Source organism: Oncorhynchus masou, chromosome 33, assembly GCF_036934945.1.
Source record: "Oncorhynchus masou masou isolate Uvic2021 chromosome 33, UVic_Omas_1.1, whole genome shotgun sequence".
NCBI classification, from domain to species: Eukaryota; Metazoa; Chordata; class Actinopteri; order Salmoniformes; family Salmonidae; genus Oncorhynchus; species Oncorhynchus masou.
In genome coordinates, this window is record NC_088244.1 from 10,234,338 (window position 1) to 10,257,375 (window position 23,038).

A 23,038-nucleotide genomic window follows, 5' to 3' on the forward strand; every position below is an offset into this window, starting at 1 on the left:
TACGGTCAGGGTTGGGATAAGGGTTAGGGTCAGGGTTAGGATAAGGGTTACGGTCAGGGTTAGGGTCAGGGTTAGGATAAGGGTTAAGGTCAGGGTTAGGATAAGGGTTAGGGTCAGGGTTAGGGTCAGGGTTACGGTCAGGGTTAGGGTCAGGGTTAGGATAAGGGTTAGGGTCAGGGTTAGGATAAGGGTTAGGGTCAGGGTTAGGGTCAGGGTTAGGATAAGGGTTAAGGTCAGGGTTAGGGTCAGGGTTAAGGTCAGGGTTAAGGTCAGGGTTAGGGTCAGGGTTAGGATAAGGGTTAGGGTCAGGGTTAGGATAAGGGTTACGGTCAGGGTTGGGATAAGGGTTAAGGTCAGGGTTAGGGTCAGGGTTAGGGTCAGGGTTAGGATAAGGGTTACGGTCAGGGTTAGGGTCAGGGTTAGGGTCAGGGTCAGGGTTAAGGTCAGGGTTAGGGTCAGGGTTAGGATAAGGGTTAAGGTCAGGGTCAGGGTTAGGATAAGGGTTAAGGTCAGGGTTAAGGTCAGGGTTAGCACGAAGTTTATTTAGTTATTTGAAATGTTACTGATAGTCTGTACCAACGTATGTTTCTTTCTATATGAGATTGACAATAGAAAGTATTGCACACATTTACATCAGTACTAGACTCTTTAAATAAGATTAGCAGAACCACACAAAGGAGCCTTGAGGAACAAAAGCTGGGGTAATGTGTTTCCCTCTGTGCTTTATCTCTGTTGCCCAGCTGGGCAGGCTGGCACACACACACACACTGCCAGGCAGGGATTAGCAGGCAGATAGCCATGTTATAGGAGTGATCATCCCTGACCCGGTCTCCTCCTAACCCTCTCACCTAAAGAGCATTACTAATACTGTCCAGGCCATGGCTGAGGGGACCACTCTGTAGAGTGAGAGGAGACACCACCTTCATATAATCAATAAGAGACACCACGACCTGGACTCAATAAGAGAGACACCACGACCTGGACTAAATAAGAGACACCACGACCTGGACTCAATAAGAGAGACACCACTACCTGGACTCAATAAGAGACACCACTACCTGAACTCAATAAGAGACACCACTACCTGGACTCAATAAGAGAGACACCACTACCTGGACTCAATAAGAGAGACACCACGACCTGGACTCAATAAGAGACACCACGACCTGGACTCAATAAAACACCACTACCTGGACTCAATAAAACACCACTACCTAGACTCAATAAGAGAGACACCACTACCTGGACTCAATAAGAGAGACACCACTACCTGGACTCAATAAGAGAGACACCACTACCTGGACTCAATAAGAGAGACACCACGACCTGGACTCAATAAGAGACACCACGACCTGGACTCAATAAAACACCACTACCTGGACTCAATAAGAGACACCACTACCTGGACTCAATAAGAGAGACACCACGACCTGGACTCAATAAGAGACACCACGACCTGGACTCAATAAAACACCACTACCTGGACTCAATAAGAGACACCACTACCTGGACTCAATAAGAGAGACACCACTACCTGGACTCAATAAGAGAGACACCACGACCTGGACTCAATAAGAGAGACACCACGACCTGGACTCAATAAGAGAGACACCACGACCCGGACTCAATAAGAGAGACACCACTACCCGGACTCAATAAGAGAGACACCACTACCTGGACTCAATAAGAGACACCACTACCTGGACTCAATAAGAGAGACACCACTACCTGGACTCAATAAGAGACACCACTACCTGGACTCAATAAGAGAGACACCACTACCTGGACTCAATAAGAGAGACACCACTACCTGGACTCAATAAGAGACACCACTACCTGGACTCAATAAGAGACACCACCTACCTGGACTCAATAAGAGAAACACCACTACCTGGACTCAATAAGAGAGACACCACTACCTGGACTCAATAAGAGACACCACTACCTGGACTCAATAAGAGACACCACTACCTGGACTCAATAAGAGACACCACTACCTGGACTCAATAAGAGAAACACCACTACCTGGACTCAATAAAACACCAATACCTGGACTCAATAAGAGACACCACTACCTGGACTCAATAAAACACCACTACCTGGACTCAATAAGAGACACCACTACCTGGACTCAATAAGAGAGACACCACGACCTGGACTCAATAAGAGAGACACCACGACCTGGACTCAATAAGAGACACCACTACCTGGACTCAATAAAACACCACTACCTAGAATCAATAAGAGAAACCACGACCTGGACTCAATAGGAGACACCACCTTGCTAGACTCAATAAGAGACACCACTACGTACACTCAATAAGAGACACCACCTTGCTAGACTCAATAAGACACCACCTTGCTAGACTCAATAAGACACCACCTTGCTAGACTCAATAAGACACCACCTTGCTAGACTCAATAAGACACCACCTTGCTAGACTCAATAAGAGACCACCTTGCTAGACTCAATAAGAGACACCACCTTGCTAGACTCAATAGGAGACACCACTACGTAGACTCAATAGGATACACCACCTTGCTAGACTCAATAACAGACACCACCTTGCTAGACTCAATAAGACACCACCTTGCTAGACTCAATAAGACACCACCTTGCTAGACTCAATAAGACACCACCTTGCTAGACTCAATAGCAGACACCACTACGTAGACTCAATAGGATACACCACCTTGCTAGACTCAATAAGAGACCACCTTGCTAGACTCAATAAGAGACACCACTACGTAGACTCAATAGGATACACCACCTTGCTAGACTCAATAGGATACACCACCTTGCTAGGCTCAATAAGAGACACCACCTTGCTAGACTCAATAGGATACACCACCTTGCTAGGCTCAATAAGAGACACCACCTTGCTAGGCTCAATAGGATACACCACCTTGCTAGACTCAATAGGATACACCACCTTGCTAGGCTCAATAAGAGACACCGCTACGTAGACTCAATAGGAGACACCACCATCCTCACATACTGTGCGTATAGCAGAACCCCTAAAAATCTTTGTCACATGCATCGTAAACAACAGCTGTGGACTAACAGTGAAATGTTTACTTGGGGGCCCTTCTCAACAATGCAGAGAGAAAGAAAATAGAGAAATAATAGAAAAGTAAAACAAGTAATAATAAATACACAATGAGTCATGATAACTTGGCTTTATACACAGGGTACCAGTACTGAGTTGATATGCAGGGGTACCAGTACTGAGTTGATATGCAGGCCTTTCAAAGCATTCCACGGCTATACATAAAGCAGTAGCTGTTTGTTATAAAGTAGCTGTTATGTAAGTGAGTGTATTTCCTACCTCAAACCACTGCTACTTTCTGTAATGGTTCTACAGCTCGAGTCTCTCTCAGGATGGTCAGTGACAGTCTCATTCAGTGGTGGAAAAAGGGCCCAGTTGTCATAATGTAGTAAAAGTAAAGATACATTAATAGAAAATGACTCAAGTAAAAGTGAAAGTCACCCAGTAAAATAGTACTTGAGTAAAAGTCTAAAAGTATTTGCTTTTAAATATATATTAAGTATTAAATGTAAATATAATTTCTAAAATATACTTAAGTATCAAAAGTAAATGTAAAAGTATGAATAATTTCTTATATTAATCCAACCAGACAGCCTAATTTTCTTGTTTTTTAAATGTACGGCTAGCCAGGGGCACGCTCCAACACTAAGATATAATTTACAAATGAAGCAGGTGCTTAGTGAGTCCGCCAGATCAGGCAGTAGGGACCATTTTCCTGTCCTACTAAGCATTCAAAATGTAACACGTACCTTTCAGACAAATTCAGTGCATATAGTTGATTTTATTAAACACATAGGCTGTGTCTATATATGGAAAAATACATGTTTAAAAAGGTTGACCAATCTATTGGTTGAAAGAAAAGAACACTCTTGGTCGACCTATTTTTTAAATTTATTTTAAAGTCGGGGACAGCCCTAGTGTGTTCATTTGAACAATCAGATGGCCCCTCACAGCTGTGTCCCAGCATCTTTTCTGGTCACATGATGCTGCATTCTGCCCTGAGGCCAAACACTGCGTCTACCACACCAAGACCAAGACCCAGACTGACACCACATCACATCGCACAGTCATCCGCAGCCCTGCTACCAGCTGTACCAGTACTGTGACAGAGAGAGTCCCAGGCCCAGCTCCAGGATGACTTGCTTGGGAGGGGGGGGCATTTTAAATCCATGTGTTGTTTAATGTACTAACAACACAAGGTAGTTTGGTCTTACTGCTGTTCAAATGTACACACGTGTATCTGAAATGTAACCCTACACATCAACAACCGTCACTTTATATAATAACACAAGAAAGATATGCTCCCCACTAGGACGTGTATCTGATATGCAGCCGTAGCTGCAGTAGGCCTACACATAATCTATGCCTACCAACACTCACAGACCAGCAGACAGGATGAGCCCCACTAGCTTGTCAACAAATCTTATTCAACTTTAATCATTAGAACTACAGACTACATTTCTGTTAAATTTGTGTGCTACCAGCTGTACTAATACTGTGACAGAGTCCACTCACTGTGCTACCAGCTGTACTAGTACTGTGACAGAGTCCACTCACTGTGCTACCAGCTGTACTAGTACTGTGACAGAGTCCACTCACTGTGCTACCAGCTGTACTAGTACTGAGTCCACTCACTGTGCTGGTGCTACCAGCTGTACTAGTACTGAGTCCACTCACTGTGCTGGTACTAACCAGCTGTACTAGTACTGTGACAGAGTCCACTCACTGTGCTACCAGCTGTTCTAGTACTGAGTCCACTCACTGTGCTACATAATTTAAGAGACTATAGATAATGGGAGAGTTGTGGAAGGTTGAAATGGTTGTTGACTGACTCTCCTCCCCTTACTGTAGTAGAAAACAGTTCGTCACACTGTACTCCACATCCACTCTGGAGTGTTTTCACTGAGGACATGAGGAACTACTGTCTGTGTGAGAGTGTTGTCACGCGGGGCGGCAGGGTAGCCTAGTGGTTAAAGCGTTGAACTAGTAACCGAAAGGTTGCAAGTTCGAATCCCCGAGCTGACATGGTACAAATCATGGTACAAATCTGTCGTTCTGCCCCTGAACAGGCAGTTAACCCAGTGTTCCTAGGCCGTCATTGAAAATAAGAATTTGTTCTTAACTGACACGCCTAGCAAAATAAAGGTTAAATAAATAAAACTGAGGACATGAGGAACCACTGTCTGTGTGAGAGTGTTGTCACTGAGGACATGAGGAATGACTGTCTGTGTGAGAGTGTTGTCACTAAGGACATGAGGAACTACTGTCTGTGTGAGAGTGTTTTCACGGGTAAGGATAAAGGGGAGGAGGGGATGGTCGTTGGAATGTTTTGAAGGGAGGGAGGTGGCATCTTTGTGAGCTTCACCAGCTGCCTCTCTGGGCCCAGGCTGCTGAGTGGGTATTGTTCTGGGCACCAGTTTGGGGCCACGGATCCAGCTCTTCATCAAAAGAGGGTGTAGGGGGTTTGTTTTGGTAGTGTCCGATCTCTCTGGGGCACGTTTAAGAACGTGTGGCTGACAATGGGGCCGGCCCATGGGCCTCAGACAGGCTGGGAAGACCTGGGCAGCCAGGCATTGTGGTGGCAGCAGTGGGTGTCCTGGAAATGAAACAGTGGGCCAAGCCCAGTTAAGCCCCCAGTACAAGGAGAGCGTGGGCCAGCGGAGTGGAGTGGCTGGGGCCTCTTCTCCTCTCTGTGGAAGATTAAAGGTTGGCCGTTACAACACCACCAACTATTTGTATGCAAATACTCTCTGTTTCCTCTATCTTTTCTCTGGCCCTGGCTGTCCCTGGTTAGCGTGGGATTGCTGGATCCCATTGGACACTCAGCTGAGGCTTTGGCCACAGACAGGCTGCAAGTGGAGAGTAATGAAGAGACTGTTGATCTCATATGTCACGTGCTTCATAGATGCCCCCATCCCCCACATCAACTCCCTAGTTCTCTGTCTGTTTTTTTATGCATACAAACACATTTACAGCCATGGTAATAGACTTATACACACACATCCATGTAGACCCCCCCCCCCTCCGTCTTCCGTCCTCTCTGTCTTCTTGAGGTATCATATAGGAATTACGACCCCCAGGCTGTGGAAACTCAACACAGGATTCTCGCTATCTCTCAGAGCCTTAATAACAGTCTCAGAGGTCTTAACCGTGGTGCTCAGTGGTACAAGCCAGCCCTCTACCCTGCCTGGGCTATGTGCCTCATCTGGTCTATGTGTAACATCATCTGACACATAAGAGGGGAAATCAGTCCACCGCTCCCACATGCTTGTCATTCCAACCCTAACAACACAGGAGAAGGAAGGAATGCTCAGGAAGGAGGAGAGAGAGAGAGGGGAATGCTCAGGAAGGAAGGAAGGGAGAGAGAGAGAGAGAGAGAGAGGGAGGAATGCTCAGGAAGGAGGAGAGAGAGGGCTGAATGCACATGAATGCACATGAAGAAGGAGAGAGAGAGAGAGCAAGAGAGAGAGAGAGAGAGAGAGTGAGAGCAAGAGGGGGGAATGCTCAGGAAGGAGGAGAGAGAGAGAGCGAGAGAGAGAGAGAGTGAGCGCAAGAGGGGGGAATGCTCAGGAAGGAGGAGAAAAGGGAAAGATGAGGAGAGCAGGAGAGAATAACAGTACAGAAACCATTAGAGATGAGGAAAATAAATGAAGGACTGTGAGGGGCAGAGGAGTGAATAAAAGAGGATAAGAGAAGACGAGGGATATGAAGACAATAAGGTCTAGAAAAAAGGAAGGAGCAGATCTTGGAGCAGGTGTTCCCAGCAGCAGTCCTGAGCCAGAGCGATGTGTGTGTCCTCCAGTCCTCAGCAGCACGGAGATCAGAGAGCAGAGACAGGGGCTTGTGAAACCACTGCCCTGCCTCTTAAATATGTGTTTTTACATCCAAATAAAAGAGGACTTCTGCCTAAAACAACAACTATAAAACTCTCTTTTCTCCTTCTCAGCTACAAAGTCCTCCATCCACTATGTTGACAACACTGTAACAACACTGGTCAGAAGAGGAGGAGAAGTTAAAGTGTTTGTTCTGGACTGAGGTCATCAGGCTGTGTGACTGGTCACCTCTGACTATCCCTGCTGAGGCCTGCTTGGCCATGTGCCCTCACAGCTGTGCTCGGAGGTGAATGACCCAGTAGTATTATCCAGTCTGGTGTCTGGTCCTCTGAGCCGATACAGTGCTACAGTAACACTAGGACCTGGGCGGGCTGATGAACGACAGCCCTGAATCATAGTGTTCCATTTTCTCTACCTGGCCTGGTCTCTGGGACCTGCACAACAAGTCCCCCCTCCTTTCCTCTTCCCCCTGAGGACCTTACTTTGATATGTCAGCACCCCTCCTCTCTCTTTGTTGTTTCATGAAGGCGCAAAGTTATCCCGTGATTGAATTACTTTTCCTCATAATTGAAATCCATCTCATTCCCGTTTTGGATGAGGAGAAAGAACAAAGTTAAATCCCCCCTCCAGAAATCAACACCATGTCAGTTATGTGATTCATTTGACTTACTCGCAAAACCTTTTTAAAGCCTCAGGTTCCCGTAGTCTCTCAAAACTCAACTCAGCTAACCTCATGCTGCTGTTTTGTTGCTGAGGACAGGCTGTGAACGACTTTCACCTGTTTGCCATAAATCTGTGTCATGTAGTTTCAGCACCAGGGTCTGCAGCCAAGATGAACTCTGGTTCTCACAGAGTAAGGACAACAAAAAAAAAAATGTGTTGGCCGGCCAATACCTCGGTCGCTCATTCTACACTCTTGGAAAGGATTCTACCTGGAACCCAAAAGGATTCTACCTGGAACCCAAAAGGCTTCTACATGGAACCCAACAGGATTCTACATAAACCCCAAAAGGGTTCTACCTGGAACCAAAAAGGGTTCTACCGGGAACCCAACAGGATTCTACATGAAACCCAAAAGGGTTCTACCTGGAACCAAAAAGGGTTCTACATGGAACCCAAAAGGGTTCTACCTGGAACCAAAAAGGGTTCTGATATACAGTAGTAAGACTGGCAGTTAAAGTAGAAGCAGTTGAAGCACAATTAAAAATGCAGATTCAATAACGATAATAGTACTAGTGCTTTAATAACAGTAGCAGTACTATCTGTTATAGTAATACTTGGTGTTGGATATCTTGGTGGCTTTAACCTTGAGGTACAGCTGCTCCCTGCAGCTCGATAATACAGTAATAATACACGATGGTGACTGTGCAGGATTCTACTGGAATGTGTAGGGCTGATATCCAAAATGCCCTGCGGTGAACAGTTTTGGTTTTGATCATTCATTGGTAACATGTTCTGTCGGTGGGGTTTATGAGCCCCGGGTATTACTCCAAACTCCTGTGGAACTGACAGAGGACTTTCACATGCAGATAGAAAATGGTAACGAATTGTATTACTGCCTCAGGATTGGTCGGTAATGGTGTCTGTCATCTCCCCTCTCTCCAGGCCTGCCAATCAGCACTTATGCCAAGTACTGCTACCGCAAGCTGCAGAAGGTCGCCGTCACTGGGGGCAAAAAGGTAAGGTCATCCTAAAACACTATTAAAATGGCCAGGGAGGGATGTCATACAAAGACAGAGGGGGGTTGCGCCATCGCTCACTGCTCCATCGCTCACTGCTCCATCGCTCACTGCTCCATCGCTCACTGCTCCATCGCTCACTGCTCCATCACTCACTGCTCCATCACTCACTGCTCCATCACTCACTGCTCACTGTTGGACTGAATTGAGATTTCATTTCCAGACCTTCTGCTGCAGTTTTATATTCTTATTATCTAAATGATCTAGGAACTCCAACTCTCCCAGCAGACAAAGAGAAGTGGAATGTTTCTATTGTTCTAGTGAGTTAGTGTTGCCCCTGAGGTTAGCATCGGCTATGAAGCGAGGCATTCTGGGAGCTCGCACATGTGTTAGCAATCATCACACTGAGCCGTTAGGAGTCCTCAGCAAAATAGGCACTAATCTGTAAACCAAAACTGAGACGGGGGCATTAAAACAACCCTTTAGACACCCTCCGTCACCCGCTCTCTCCCAAATCCCCACTGGACACGTGGATCTTAAGAGAGGGTTCAAGTCTGAGCTTGTGCCTACCAAACCACCCCTCCATCAGTCAGCCAGTAGAGCAGCCATCTCCCAACCTCCACCCTGTCCTCTGTTGTGTCCCACCCTGTAAGCAGCCCGCCCACAGCCCGCCCACTGCAGCCCCATGCCAGGCACTTTTACTGGGGGCTATATTTCAAATCAAATTGTATTTGTCACATGCTTCGTAAACAACAGGTGTGGACTAACAGAAAAATAATGACTTAAGGGCCCTTCCCAACAATGCAGAGAGAAAGAAAATAATAGAAAAGTAAAACAAGTAATAATAAATACACAATGAGTCTTGATAACTTGGCTTTATACACGGGGTACCAGTACTGAGTTGATATGCAGGGGTACCAGTACTGAGTTGATATGCAGGGGTACCAGTACTGAGTTGATATGCAGGGGTACCAGTACTGAGTTGATATGCAGGGGTACCAGTACTGAGTTGATATGCAGGGGTACCAGTACTGAGTTGATATGCAGGGGTACCAGTACTGAGTTGATATGCAGGGGTACCAGTACTGAGTTGATATGCAGGGGTACCAGTACTGAGTTGATATGCAGGGGTACCAGGTCATTGAGGTAGATACAGTAGGTACATATAAACAGGAATAGAAGTGATAGATAATAAACAGCAGCAGTGTATGTAATAGTCAAAAAAAGTTAGTGCAAAAAGGGTCAATGCAGGTAGTTAAATAGTTAAACAGTTAGTTTGGGTAGTTAGTTGGTTAACAGTCTTATGGCTTGGGGGTAGAAGCTGTTCAGGGTCACCCAGTCGTGGTTGCTGCATTGGTACCGCTTGCTGTGCGGTAGCAGAGAGGACAGTCTATGACTTGGGTGGCTGGAGTCTGACAATTTTTAGGGCCTTCTTCTAACACCATCTGCTATAGAGGTCCTGGATGGCAGGGAGCTCTGCCCCAGTGATGTACCGGGCCGTATGCACTACCCTCTGTAGTGCCTTGCGGTCGAATGCCTAGCAGTTCCCATACCACGCCATGATGCATCCAGTCAAGATGTTCTCAATGCTGCAGCTGTAGAACTTTGAGGATCTGAGGGTCCATGCCAAATCTTTACAGCCTCCTGAGGGGGAAGAGGCGTTGTCGTGCCTTATTCATGACTGTGTTGGTGTGTTTGGAACATCATAGATCCTTAGTGATCTGGACACCGAGGACTTGAAGCTCTCGACTCGCTTCAATACAGCCCTGTGGATGTGGATGTGGGTGTGCCCAGCCCTCCATTTCCTGAAGTCCACGATCAGCTCCTTGGTCTTGCTAATGTTGAGGGAGAGGTTGTTGTCCTGGCACCACACTGCCAGGTCTCTGGCCTCCTCCCAATAGGATGTCTCAATGTCGTCGGTGATCAGGCCTAGCACCGTCGTGTCGTCGGCAAACTTAATGATGGTGTTGGAGTCGTGCATGGCCTTGTAGTTGTGGGTGAACAGGGAGTACAGGAGGGGGCAAAGCACACACCCCTGAGGGGCCCCTGTGTTGAGGGTCAGTGTGGCGGATGTGCTGTTGCCTACCCTCACCACCTCGTGGCGTCCCGTCTGGAAGTCCAGGATCCAGTTGCAGAGGGAGGTGTTCAGTCCTTAGTGTTGAATGCTGAGCTGAAGTCAATGAACAGCATTTTCACGTAGGTGTTTGTCCAGGTGGGAAAGGGCAGTGTGGAGTGCAATAGAGATTGTGTCATATGTGGATCTGTGGGGCAATATGCCATTGAAGTGGGTCCAGGGTGTCTGGGATGATGGTGTTGATGTGAGTCATGACCAGCCTTTCAAAGCATTTCATGTCTACAGATGTGAGTGCTACGGGGCGATAGACATTCAGACAGTTTACCTTGGCATTCTTGGGCACAGGGACTATACGGGTCAGCTGGTCAGCAGCTCGGAGTGCGTGTCCTGGTAATCCTGTTTAATGATCTTACACCGGCCACGCAGAGCTGATGCTCACTCATGGTTTTAAACGTAGAAGGCATTTAGCTCTGGTAGGTTCGCGTCACTGCGCATAGTAGGCATTTAGCTCTGGTATGTTCACGTCACTGGGCATAGAAGGCAATTAGCTCTGGTATGTTCACGTCACTGGGCATAGAAGGCAATTAGCTCTGGTAGGCTCTCATCACTGGGCATAGAAGGCATTTAGTTCTGGTAGGCTCTCATCACTGGGCATAGAAGGCATTTAGTTCTGGTAGGCTTTTGTCACTGGGCATAGAAGGCATTTACAGTGCCTTGCGAAAGTATTCGGCCCCCTTGAACTTTGCAACCTTTTGCCACATTTCAGGCTTCAAACATAAAGATATAAAACTGTATTTTTTTGTGAAGAATCAACAACAAGGGGGACACAATCATGAAGTGGAACGACATTTATTGGATATTTCAAACTTTTTTAACAAATCAAAAACTGAAAAATTGGGCGTGCAAAATTATTCAGCCCCTTTACTTTCAGTGCAGCAAACTCTCTCCAGAAGTTCAGTGAGGATCTCTGAATGATCCAATGTTGACCTAAATGACTAATGATGATAAATACAATCCACCTGTGTGTAATCAAGTCTCCGTATAAATGCACCTGCACTGTGATAGTCTCAGAGGTCCGTTAAAAGCGCAGAGATTATCATGAAGAACAAGGAACACACCAGACAGGTCCAAGATACTGTTGTGAAGAAGTTTAAAGCCGGATTTGGATACAAAAATATTTCCCAAGCTTTAAACATCCCAAGGAGCACTGTGCACGCAATAATATTGAAATGGAAGGAGTATCAGACCACTGCAAATCTACCAAGACCTGGCCGTCCCTCTAAACTTTCAGCTCATACAAGGAGAAGACTGATCAGAGATGCAGCCAAGAGGCCCATGATCACTCTGGATGAACTGCAGATATCTAAAGCTGAGGTGGGAGACTATGTCCATAGGACAACAATCAGGCGTATATTGCACAAATCTGGCCTTTATGGAAGAGTGGCAAGAAGATAGCCATTTCTTAAAGATCTCCATAAAAAATGCCGTTTAAAGTTTGCCACAGGCCACCTGGGAGACACACCAAACATGTGGAAGAAGGTGCTCTGGTCAGATGAAACCAAAATTGAACTTTTTGGCAACAATGCAAAACGTTATGTTTGGCGTAAAAGCAACACAGCTCATAAACCTGAACACACCATCTCCACTGTCAAACATGGTGGTGGCAGCATCATGGTTTGGGCCTGCTTTTCTTCAGCAGGGACAGGGAAGATGGATGGAGCCAAATACAGGACCATTCTGGAAGAAAACCTGATGGAGTCTGCAAAAGACCTGAGACTGGGACGGAGATTTGTCTTCCAACAAGACAATGATCCAAAACATAAAGCAAAATCTACAATGGAATGGTTCAAAAATAAACATATCCAGGTGTTAGAATGGCCAAGTCAAAGTCCAGACCTGAATCCAATCGAGAATCTGTGGAAAGAACTGAAAACTGCTATTCACAAATGCTCTCCATCCAACCTCACTGAGCTCGAGCTGTTTTGCAAGGAGGAATGGGAAAAAAATTCAGTCTCTCGATGTGAGAGAGACTGATAGAGACATACCCCAAGCGACTTACAGCTGTAATCGCAGCAAAAGGTGGCGCTACAAAGTATTAACTTAAGGGGGCTGAATAATTTTGAATAATTTTGCACGCCAATTTTTCAGTTTTTGATTTGTTAAAAAAGTTTGAAATATCCAATAAATGTCGTTCCACTTCATGATTGTGTCCCACTTGTTGTTGATTCTTCACAAAAAAATACAGTTTTATATCTTTATGTTTGAAGCCTGAAATGTGGCAAAAGGTCGCAAAGTTCAAGGGGGCCGAATACTTTCGCAAGGCACTGTAGCTCGTCTGGTAGGCTCGCGTCACTGGGCAGCTTGCGGCTGGATTTCACTTTGTAATCAATGATAATTTGCAAGCCCTGCCACATCCGACGAGCACCAGAGCTGGTGTAGTAGGATTTGATCTTAGTCCTGTATTGACACATTGCCTTTTTGATGGTTTGTCGGAGGGCGTAGCAGTATTTTATTTATAAATGTCCAGATTAGTGTCCCGCTCCTTGAAAGTGGTAGCTCTAGCTTTTAGCTCAGTGCGTATGTTGCCTGTAATTTAAGGCTTCTGGTTGGGATATGTACGTACGGTCACTGTGGGGATGTCGTCAAAGATGCACTTATTAATAAAGATGGTGATTGATGTGATAAACTCCTCAATGCCATCAGATGAGTTCCCGAAACGTATTCTAGTCTGTGCTAGCAAAACAGTCCTGTAGCGTAGCATCCACATCATCTGACCACTTCCGGTTTTAAGCAAGTCACTGGTACTTCCTGCTTTAGTTTTTGCTTGTAAGCAGGAGTCAGGAGGATGTAATTATGGTCAGATTTACAAAAGGGAGGGCGAGGGAGAGCTTTGTACATGTCTCTGTGTATGGAGTAAAGGTGGTCTGGAGTTTTTTTCCCTCTGGTTGCACATGTGACATGCTGGTAGAAATTAGGTAAAACAGATTTGTTTGCCTGCATTAAAGTCCACGGCCACTAGGAGTGCCCATGGCCTTACACAGCTCGTTGAGAGCAGTTTTAGTGCCAGTCGGTTTGTGGTGGTAAATAGACATCTACAAAAAATATCAATTGTAAATAGTATGGTCTACAGCTCATCATGGGGTATTTTAACTCAGTCGTGCAGAACCTCGAGACTTCCTTAGTATTACACCAATTTAACAGAGGGTAGAGGATGATTATTTACTCATCGCCATAGTTTTATCAGGGTACCCGCACGTCTGAATGTCGATGATTGGGGTCACGGGTAAACAGTATGTGCCGCTGACTCATTAAAGTAGAAATCTTCATCCAAATCGAGGTTAGGGATTGCTGTTCTGATGTCCAGAAGCTATTTTTATGGTCATAGGAAGCGATGGCAGAAACATTATGTACAAAAACAGTTAAGATCTGTGGGGGAAAAACACACAAAATAGCAGAATTGTTCAGGACCCATTAAAATGTCCGCTATATATTCCAGCGCCATTCTTTCTTTTAAACCTTATTTAACCCCTCGGAGCTGCTGAGATGGAAGCTGGGCTTTAAACATGGCTGGGTGTCTCCTGTCTGCTTCTGTATATGAGGGGCCTGACCTACAGTTCAGCTGTGATTGCAGTAGGGAAGTTACAGTAGTGTGAGTGACTCCACCTGGGCCTGACATAGATAGACAATGTACCTAGATAAGGGTCGGCTTAAAACCAGTTCTAAGCTTAAATCAATAGACTTTCTGTGTTTAGGGACAGGTCACTTTTTCCTACTCACACCACCACCCCCTCCCCCCTCACAGGGTCTGAGGAAGCCCACCCTGGAGGAGTTAGACCAGGGGAGGAATGCCATCGTGACCCCTTCCTTGTTCGGCAGTGCCCTGGAGGAGATCATGGAGCGCCAGAGCGAGCTGTTCCCGGAGCGCAGGCTCCCCTGGGTGCAGGTGCAGCTTTCTCAGTGCGTGCTAGCCCTGGGAGGGGCCCAGACAGAGGGAATCTTCAGGTGAGGAGTCACACCACATCACCATACCACCACACCAGGCTCGGCTCCTGGGAGAAGGGGTGGGCGTCACGGTGGAAGGATAGGGGGGAGAAGAGCAATGTTGGTGGACTTGGATAAACTTTGGGTTCCAGAAACGGTCTCCACAGATGAGGATCACTTTGAGGGGGTAAGTAGCGTTATGGGGTAAAGAAAGACAGGCGTGCATCATGGGAGAGAAAATACAGTATAGCCATCCCTGACACACATGGTATGCAGAACCAGACTGGGTCTGAGCCATTGTTTCAGCAGTAATTAGCAGTACAGACAGACAGAACTCTTCTGCTCCTTCTCTCCCAGGCCAGCAGCGTTATAGGACCAGCCTCATCAGAGACTCCCATTGGTCGGGAGGGGAGGAAGTGAGGCTCTTTCTCCTCTGATCTCAGGCTATGTTAATCAGTTAAACAAACACCCTGTCTGGTTAACCCGGGGAGGTTAATCCTTACTGACTGGGCTGTGGAGGAAAAAGGGAGATGACTGTAACCCCTCGCTGATTCAGACCCTCTCCTGGGGCATCGGTACAGATGTCTGGCGCTCTGAAGACCCCTACAAACTCGGGCCCAAGCACTGCTCATGGCTCAGACAGACTGGGTGGTCCTACTGAGAAATGGTAGTTCAAACAAACATTAATATGTTTGACATTACCAAATGATACAAATTCACAGACTAAATCCCTGTCACACAGCAAATAATGAAAATCCACCAAATGAATCTTTTGGCCGTTCATGTTTCAGATAAAAGCATCCGATGATTAAAGACATTGTTTTATGCCTGTGTATGTGAAAGTAAACACAGTGGGCAGAGTTTCCTCTTTCTCTCCCATTCTGTTTGTATTGAAGTACATTTAGAGCCCAGTGTTCTGCACACCATCTCTGTGTAAGTTCCTCTTTGGCTGAGGTCTCATCACATACTGACAGACTGTGGATTGTACATAAAACAAACAGGAGATTATGTGAGATACTGTAAACATATTTTAAGACAGTTCCCTTTTTGTCACAGTTCTCATTTTTGTCACTCACATCTCCCTTCAGTCTGGTGTGTGATTTGATCATTGACAGGAATTCTACCATGACCGTTTAAAAAAAACCCTGCTGTCAGAGGATTGTCTTTACTTTTGTTTTCTTATTGAGCATCACGGTTTATTTACTTCTACTTGACAGGGATCCCGGTGTCAGGGGAATGACTGGCATTATCTTTGTGGCTCCGTGATTTTGCTTTTTTTTTAAAAATCCTTGTGACAATCAGTCCCCATGTAAAGGATACCTCCAGACGTGTAGCACTGCTATGTCCGTGTCTGCGGACATGAAACACCTTTCTCACTAATTATATCTGAGTGGTGTTGTATAACCATGTCCACCTGGGATCATATATCCCCAATATGTGTGGACTAGACCACGGCAACATGCTGAAGTGATACCGTGGTTTCCCCCAGAGCCATGTATGACATACATGGCTTTGGTCTTCCCTGGGCAGCTTCAAGAGAAATGTCACAGCTGCTCTCTTTCGCTATAAATGTTAATAATTAATAGCAAACCACAATATCCAAAATGTATAACAATTTCAGGACGAGGAGGACAGCCCCGTGAAGGTATATCCAATTGATGTGAGAAATATCAAAATGTCTGTTTGTAGCCAGCACTTTCAGCCAGAGGATTTGGAAACAGAACTGAAGTCTCAACTGATGGAGTTGGTATGTCGTCGGCAAGTGATGCTGTTCCATGTTCCCTTCAAAGGGGAAGGCATCCGATCAGCCAACATCAGTGCAGCAGAAAAGAGGACAAGCTGAGGTAAGGTAGCTAACGTTACCTAGCTAGCTAGCGAACTAAACGTATCTATCTAAACCAAAATCTAGCTAGCGAACTAAATGTATTTATCTAAACCAAAATTGAGCTAGCTAGCGAACTAAATGTATTTATCTAAGCCAAAATTGAGCTAGCTAACTAGCGAACTAAATGTATTTATCTAAACCAAAATCTAGCTAGCGAACTAAATGTATTTATCTAAACCAAAATCGAGCTAGCGAACTAAATGTATTTATCTGAACCAAAATGGAGCTAGCTAGCTAGCGAACTAAATGTATTTATCTAAACCGAAATTGAGCTAGCTAGCTAGCTAACTTTCATAATACGCTGGCTAAACATTCCAAAGCATATCAATGTAATTAGCCAGCTGCTATCTAGTGATTCTCAATAATCAATTGCATGGCTATCTAGAAATGACGTTATACAGTTTCTTACCTCTTGTTTCAGGAAGTTATGTCACTGAGTACTGCCCCTATATATAGGACCTTCCACCCCCACCTGGGATATGAATGCCTGATGACCTACGGGTCGACAACGTTGTTGTAAATGCATTTCACCTGGGAGCATGAGCAGCAGTGTGCAGCGTTTTCCTTTCTGTTTTCCATCTAGCAACAATATCATATTTAGAGTTAGAAATCTAGCTAATTGCGTTTTGAGTCCTCACTTCCTCAGGTGGTAAATTATGTACCATGAGCACAGCCTAGGCCAATATGCACAAAAAACATGCAGGCAAATTCATCTCTAAAGAGCCAAACATTATTCTGATTATTCCCAATCCTATTTCCACCTGTTGCACATCATCATGCATTCCTTGAACATATTAGATGAAATAGCTAACTTCTCTCATGTCTTACTTGGCACTGGAAATAGTCCATCTAGAGGCCTCACCCATAGCTGCTTTTCTTGGAAGTATTGCCATTTGACACCTAATTCACTGAATGAGGGAATTATTTGATTAGACCTCTTTGTTGTAGGCTAATATTGTAATGTTCTAATGTCATAGCATAATACCTCCAGGAGAACTACTGGGTGTGCAGGCTTTTGTTCCAGCCCTACTCTAACACACCAGGTTCTACAGCTCAACTGCTCAACAGGACCTTGTTAAGCTGACCCTGGTGTTTTTGAGCAGTGCTGGATGGAGAAGTATGCACGCCCAATGACCTAGCTCTTCAGATGGAGAGTTGACCACGTGTTTTATACAGTAACTGTGCTGTATATTTTATTTGAAGGCATTTCTTCATGGTGGTATCGTTAATGTTGAGCATCATTATATTGAGCTGGTATTGGTATCAAAGTAAAACAGGAGAATGTTCATGGCTGCAATAGCACACCTGCCTGATAATATGAGCCATGTAGGCTATAGCCTTTCGGGAAAGAGCTAGCCCTGTAAATACAACTTGTTTGGCAACATGGGCTCATTTCTGGAGATGAACATTGGCAGGTGTGTGCCGTGCTCAGACCTCAAAATTGGCATTGCATTGCAAGTGGCATTAAAATGGTCTTAAAAAGACTTCAATTCAACTTCCTGGAGCCTGCAGAAAGCCTTGATTCAACTTCCTGGAGCCTGCAGAAAGCCTTGATTCAACTTCCTGGAGCCTGCAGAAAGCCTTGATTCAACTTCCTGGAGCCTGCAGAAAGCCTTGATTCAACTTCCTGGAGCCTGCAGAAAGCCTTGATTCAACTTCCTGGAGCCTGCAGAAAGCCTTGATTCAACTTCCTGGAGCCTGCAGAAAGCCTTGATTCAACTTCCTGGAGCCTGCAGAAAGCCTTGATTCAACTTCCTGGAGCCTGCAGAAAGCCTTGATTCAACTTCCTGGAGCCTGCAGAAAGCCTTGATTCAACTTCCTGGAGCCTGCAGAAAGCCTTGATTCAAGCGCCGCACCAGAGAATAGCGACACCTTCTAAATGCACCTTCTAAAATCTGACTAAAATCTACTAAATCTATCCATGATTAGCAAATAATATACTGGAGCTAGGCATAAACAGGTATTGTTGTCAAAGTTGGTGTGTTTACAAGTAGGTTACAACTTCTACTGTAGTTTTGTCTCTTATGACTGCAAGACTTGAAGGCGACATTGGAGAAAGGGAGGTAGTAGTGAGGAGGGCATGGTGTGGGGTGACTGACTGGTGTCTGTTGGCGGTGGGTATTGTGTGTGAACGTTAGTATGCATGATATATTGACATGAACATTCACCAATACACTAAACTGTCTACAAGACAAGTGTTCCTCAAACCTTTCTAACCCTTGCAGTCAGTTCTTTGGCATAGGGGAGAGGGGCTGTTAATATACCCTTCTAGACTATTCACTCTATTGGTGGCAGTGCTTGTCTACTCAACAACTGTAGGTGCTCGTACACAACTAGACTGTCTACAAGTCAACTCAAACTTTTCACAACTTTGCTAACAGCCCATCTCAATGGCGCACTCGGAGTCAATAAGGAACAAAACACATACCAGTCTACTCTACCCTTTTTAGTTTATAGATGAACATGGTTTATTGTATGGTTACACATCCTAATGATCAGTCTTCATGTCTTTCCAGGAGACTTGCAGTACAACAAATCCCCTGCAAGAGGTTGAAGGAGTGGGTGGTGAAGAAAGGGTATGAGAGGCTTGTCCACCAGACTGTGGAGTGCAGAAAGAACCAGACGGTTGTCCACCAGACTGTGGAGTGCAGAAAGAACCAGACGGTTGTCCACCAGACTGTGGAGTGCAGAAAGAACCAGACGGTTGTCCACCAGACTGTGGAGTGCAGAAAGAACCAGACGCTTGTCCACCTGACTATGGAGTGCAGAAAGAAAGAACCAGACGCGTGTCCACATGACTGTGGAGTGCAGAAAGAACCAGACGCTTGTCCACCAGACTGTGGAGTGCAGAAAGAACCAGACGGTTGTCCACCAGACTGTGGAGTGCAGAAAGAACCAGACGCTTGTCCACCAGACTGTGGAGTGCAGAAAGAACCAGACGCTTGTCCACCAGACTGTGGAGTGCAGAAAGAACCAGACGGTTGTCCACCAGACTGTGGAGTGCAGAAAGAACCAGACGCTTGTCCACCAGACTGTGGAGTGCAGAAAGAACCAGACGCTTGTCCACCAGACTGTGGAGTGCAGAAAGAACCAGACGCTTGTCCACCAGACTGTGGAGTGCAGAAAGAACCAGACAGTTGTCCACCAGACTGTGGAGTGCAGAAAGAACCAGACGCTTGTCCACCAGACTGTGGAGTGCAGAAAGAACCAGACGCTTGTCCACCAGACTGTGGTGTGCAGAAAGAACCAGACGCTTGTCCACATGACTGTGGAGTGCAGAAAGAACCAGACGCTTGTCCACCAGACTGTGGAGTGCAGAAAGAACCAGACGCTTGTCCACCAGACTGTGGAGTGCAGAAAGAACCAGACAGTTGTCCACCAGACTGTGGAGTGCAGAAAGAACCAGACGCTTGTCCACCAGACTGTGGAGTGCAGAAAGAACCAGACGCTTGTCCACCAGACTGTGGAGTGCAGAAAGAACCAGACGCTTGTCCACCAGACTGTGGAGTGCAGAAAGAACCAGACGCTTGTCCACCAGACTGTGGAGTGCAGAAAGAACCAGACGCTTGTCCACCAGACTGTGGTGTGCAGAAAGAACCAGACGCTTGTCCACCAGACTGTGGAGTGCAGAAAGAACCAGACGCTTGTCCACCTGACTATGGAGTGCAGAAAGAACCAGACGCTTGTCCACCAGACTGTGGAGTGCAGAAAGAACCAGACGCTTGTCCACCAGACTGTGGAGTGCAGAAAGAACCAGACGGTTGTCCACCAGACTGTGGAGTGCAGAAAGAACCAGACGCTTGTCCACCTGACTATGCAGTGCAGAAAGAACCAGACGCTTGTCCACATGACTGTGGAGTGCAGAAAGAACCAGACGGTTGTCCACAAGGAGCCACAGCCCCCCAAACCCAACATCCCTGCCAATATCGCCACAGCGCCAAAGCCTGCTAAACCAGCTGCCATTAACCAACACAAGAAGAGGCTCACCAGATGAGGAACATTTTGGAACCTGGCTGGAACATTCAACCAACACAACATCCATATTCAGTACTGATGAAGTAGTATAATATAGAATGCCTAGTATGCTCACAACTGCATTGTGGTATAAACATTGCTAGCTGTTATGTATATAATGCGTTTTACTAAATGTACTGACAAGTGACTAAATTATTCCAGCTGCATCCAAAACCAATAAAGTGTTGACTTCAATTTCTTGATCAATTCATTGTGATATTCAAATCCAATGCACGGTAACATGGCTCCTGCGAACCTGTAAACTAGTACCGCCCCCGTTTTGAAAAGCCTGCCTTCGAGGGTGAGAACAAGGAGGTATGACTGTCAGGCTGTAGTCTTTACAAAGCCAGGGAAAATGAGTCAACCTAGGAATCCTGCAATGTCCTGGCAGATAGGAACATCGTTGAGACAAGTCCGGTGGCTCTATTGAACAATGATGACCATATCTACTCGCTGCCGGTGTGATCGTGCAATCGGAGAAACACAAAGACCACAATAATTGCTAAAAAACTTGACTCCACATTTTTTGGATCAGACAACTGACTCAATCAACCAATGACATCAGTGGTTGAACTCTCCCGGCGAATAAATTCAAAAATACAGCTATAGTGCATAATTATGTCTGAAACACCCTCTCATCACTCATAATTATGTAGGGAGACTGGAAAAACACCCCAAAATGCTGGCTAGTGGTGAAATTTCCTTTTAAAAGACCTGCTGCACCACCAAGTGGAGCATTATCACACTACAACAATCTACATCAACGCTGTCATAATACTGTATATCAGCTTCTAGTCCTCCGTTGACATCGTTTTATCTCCTATCACTTCCTCGTCTGTAGCAGCTGTTAAACCTATCTGCTGTGTGTCTCTTCCCTCAGGGTGCCTGGAGATATTGACGAGGTGAATGCGCTGAAGCTGCAGGTGGATCAGTGGAATATTCCAGAAAACCTTGGGGACCCCAACGTCCCGGGTAAGAAATAAATCCCTCTCATTCAACAATAAAAACAAAAACACTAAATTCCTTCTCTTGGCTGCCTGTTTTGAATGGAGAAACTAACCTTTTCTTTGAATATGTTGTCAAGGCTGTATATAGAGCAGTCTGCACTCCATCATGCCTGGGGGACAGCAGAGGTGTGGGCGTCAGAGGGGTTCTGTGTACAGTGGAAAAAGGGGGGGGGGGGGGCTTGGTTTTTATATTTTTAGTTCTGGTAAAATGAAGTAAAGATTGTTCTCAAATGTACAGAAAATAAATCTATTTTAAACATAAGAACATCTCTCTCCCCTAGCGTCTCTGCTGAAGCTGTGGTACAGGGAGCTGGAGGAGCCAGTCATCCCTCAGAGCTTCTATCAGCAGTGCATCAGTAACTATGAGGATCCTGAAGCAGCTATCAGAGTGGTACAGTCTCTGCCTGAACTCAGCAGACTGGTGCTCTGTTACTTTATACACTTCTTACAGGTAACACTCAGACATATAGACGGCTTGGTTGTTTAGCAACAAACCCATAAACCCATACTTGCGCAACCGTGGAGCAAAACAGGCGAGGGTTCAAAGGCTTGTTGACAACATGTAAACTACACAGAGTGTACAAAACATTATGAATACCTTCCTAATATTTCATTGCCTCCCCTTTTTGCCTTCAGAACAGCCTCAGTTCGCCAGGGAATGGACTCTACGGGGTGTCTAAAGCGTTCCACAGGGAAGCTGGCCAATGTTGAATCCAATGCTTCCCACAATGCTTCTTGATAAACACGGGAAATTGTTGAGTGTGAAAAACCCAGCAGCGTTGCAGTTCTTGACGCACAGTGCGCCTGGCACCTACTACCATACCCCGTTCAAAGGCACTTACATGTTTTGTCTTGCCCATTCACACATACACAATCCATGCCTCAACTGTCTCAAGGCTTTAAAATCCTTTAACATGTCTCCCCCCCTTTATCTACACTGATTGAAGTGGATGTAACTGGTGACATCAATAAGGGATCATAGCTTTCACCTGGATTCACCGCATCAATCTGTCATGGAAAGAGCATGTTCCTAATGTTTTGTACACTGTGTATATTTCCTCTCTGAATCTTTATTAAAAACATACATTTACACAATGAGCACTTGTCTCTCAAATACATCGTTACAGTTGTTGGTTAGCTAGCTAGCTATTTTTTTTGCCATATTAGCATTGACGTGACAATAAGAGTCAAAACACCTCAAAACAAGACATGGTGTCAATAACAAGATACAACAAGCTGAAACGAGCTACCAGCGATTCCCCACTTGTCATTGTTGCTTGCTACAACAACTCAGACTTCTGCCGGCGCGCATATCATTTTCGGGACATTGTCTGCTAACCCATCTATAGGTCTCTCTCTCTCGCTCGTCTACCCTCTTTTTCTTTCTCTCCTCTCTTGATTGATTGAATTATTGGGGGAAAAACATCCACTGACTATAACCCAGGGGATAATGTGTTTATGTGAAATTCACTTGTTTCCAACGTGGTCCCTCTATAAATGTTTAATCTGTCACTG

At 45.6% G+C, this 23,038-nt stretch overlaps 1 protein-coding gene across 2 annotated transcripts in view; it reads left to right on the forward strand.

The window, feature by feature from the left end:
* The window catches only part of LOC135527805 (rho GTPase-activating protein 39-like), a 156,835-nt gene that overhangs the window by 129,726 nt on the left and 4,071 nt on the right, over window positions 1–23,038 (forward strand). For both annotated transcript variants that reach the window (XM_064956393.1, XM_064956394.1), the window contains 4 exons: window positions 8,489–8,562; window positions 14,439–14,638; window positions 21,397–21,488; window positions 21,805–21,974. In XM_064956393.1, the coding sequence (XP_064812465.1) occupies window positions 8,489–8,562; window positions 14,439–14,638; window positions 21,397–21,488; window positions 21,805–21,974 (536 nt within the window). The remainder of the gene's footprint in view (window positions 1–8,488; window positions 8,563–14,438; window positions 14,639–21,396; window positions 21,489–21,804; window positions 21,975–23,038) is intronic.